Raw genomic sequence first — 1,497 nt, 5'->3', positions numbered from 1 at the left:
TCACTCACTTTTGAAGGAAAGTGCTGGTTGTACATCATCAACAGTCTCTTGCTGCCGTCCCACAACACCACAAAGGTAAATGGTCCGAGAGTTGCCTTGATCTGGTGCTTCGTGAATGGCCACGACTTTGAAGTGGCCAAGGTTATTCAGTCTGAGATGTTCATCCGTTCACCACAGAAGAGGTATGGTTTCTTTTTCCCCTCTCTGATCACTAGATTGTGCCGGGCAGCAAGGGTGACTGAGAACCCAAATACGGATGGCATGGTAAAGAAAGAAGCAAAGTTTCGGGCAGACAAAGTAACCATCGGGAAAGACCCGGTGGCACCAGGGGCAACTCAAAGTGACGATTCTAATGAATCAGAAGAGGGCGATGAAAGGCAGGAGGAGGTTGAACCTGCCTCACCCCCACAGGAACAAGCTGCAGCGGCTGAAGGACCATCCCAGGTCAAACGGAGTACACGGATGACAACCTTAGAACAAGACATGGCAGGACTGCGCACTTCCGACACCGAGTTGGGGGCTAGAGTTGATACTTTGGCCACCCAAAATGCGAAGTCAGAAAAGAAAATCATGGGCTGGCTGCATGCGCTGGGGAGAGCATGTCATCTCGAACCTGGCACTGTCTCCGATCAAGACTGATCCACCGGGAAAGTTCTTTTACCTCGCATTACTTTACTTTGTATGACATGGGTACATGCCATCTTTTTAAGTGTGGGGTGGGAGATACTTTGTTGTATGTTGTATGCAGATAGTTTCGTAGTTTATTTGTCTAAATCAATTTTGACTTGGCCCGACGATGGATATCATTCGACGGGTTTCTTGAGGGACTAAAGTCGAAAGAAAAAAAAACCAAAAAGATTTTCTTTTGTAGTAGGGTATCAATTCCCCCTTGGAAGGGTTCGCTCGCCACCGTCGACGCATTTGCTTCTTCTAATTTTCTCCGACTCCGATTCCACACCAGAATACAACATGGTTGCCGCCAAGAAAACCAAGAAGGCTCATAAGAGTATTAACAATAGGCTGGCTCTGGTTATGAAGAGCGGCAAATATACATTGGGATACAAAACTGTACTCAAGACTATTAGAAGCTCCAAAGCAAAACTTGTTATCATTGCCAACAACTGCCCTCTTATTAGGAAGTCTGAGATAGAGTACTATGCTATGTTGGCAAAGGTTGGAGTTCATCACTACAACGGAAACAACATAGATTTGGGGACTGCCTGTGGTAAATACTTCAGGGTTTGTTGCCTCAGCATTATCGACCCAGGTGATTATGATATTATAAAGAGTTTGCCTGGCGATTAGTGAGAGGTTGTGTTAGATTCGATGTTGTTATGAATCTTAGTGGAAAGTTGCCCATTGTATTGTGAAAAATGGCTTATAGATGAGTTTTGGAAACTTCATTGATCATTTTGAAAGGAAGTTTTGATGATGTTGAATCTGAGTAACAATTCTCCTGAGTTGTCTTTCAATCTTATTCCCTGTGGACTTTGATCT

General features: G+C 44.5%; 1 protein-coding gene across 1 annotated transcript; it reads left to right on the top strand.

The window, feature by feature from the left end:
- The first annotated feature begins 900 nt into the window (after positions 1 to 900).
- On the top strand, positions 901 to 1,497 carry LOC104104902 (large ribosomal subunit protein eL30-like). Its single transcript, XM_009613095.4, has one exon. It carries the CDS (start codon positions 970 to 972, stop codon positions 1,303 to 1,305), a length of 336 nt encoding a protein of 111 aa, XP_009611390.1. The 5' UTR covers positions 901 to 969; the 3' UTR covers positions 1,306 to 1,497.

The sequence above is a fragment of the Nicotiana tomentosiformis genome, chromosome 6 (genome assembly GCF_000390325.3).
Source record: "Nicotiana tomentosiformis chromosome 6, ASM39032v3, whole genome shotgun sequence".
Lineage (NCBI taxonomy): Eukaryota > Viridiplantae > Streptophyta > Magnoliopsida > Solanales > Solanaceae > Nicotiana > Nicotiana tomentosiformis.
Note: the sequence above shows the minus strand (reverse complement) of the source record. Positions and strands in the feature narration are given on the sequence as shown.

Bases quoted from the DNA above. Each gene is read 5' to 3' on its own strand.
- LOC104104902 (XM_009613095.4), top strand. From the start codon at position 970: ATGGTTGCCGCCAAGAAAACCAAGAAGGCTCATAAGAGTATTAACAAT.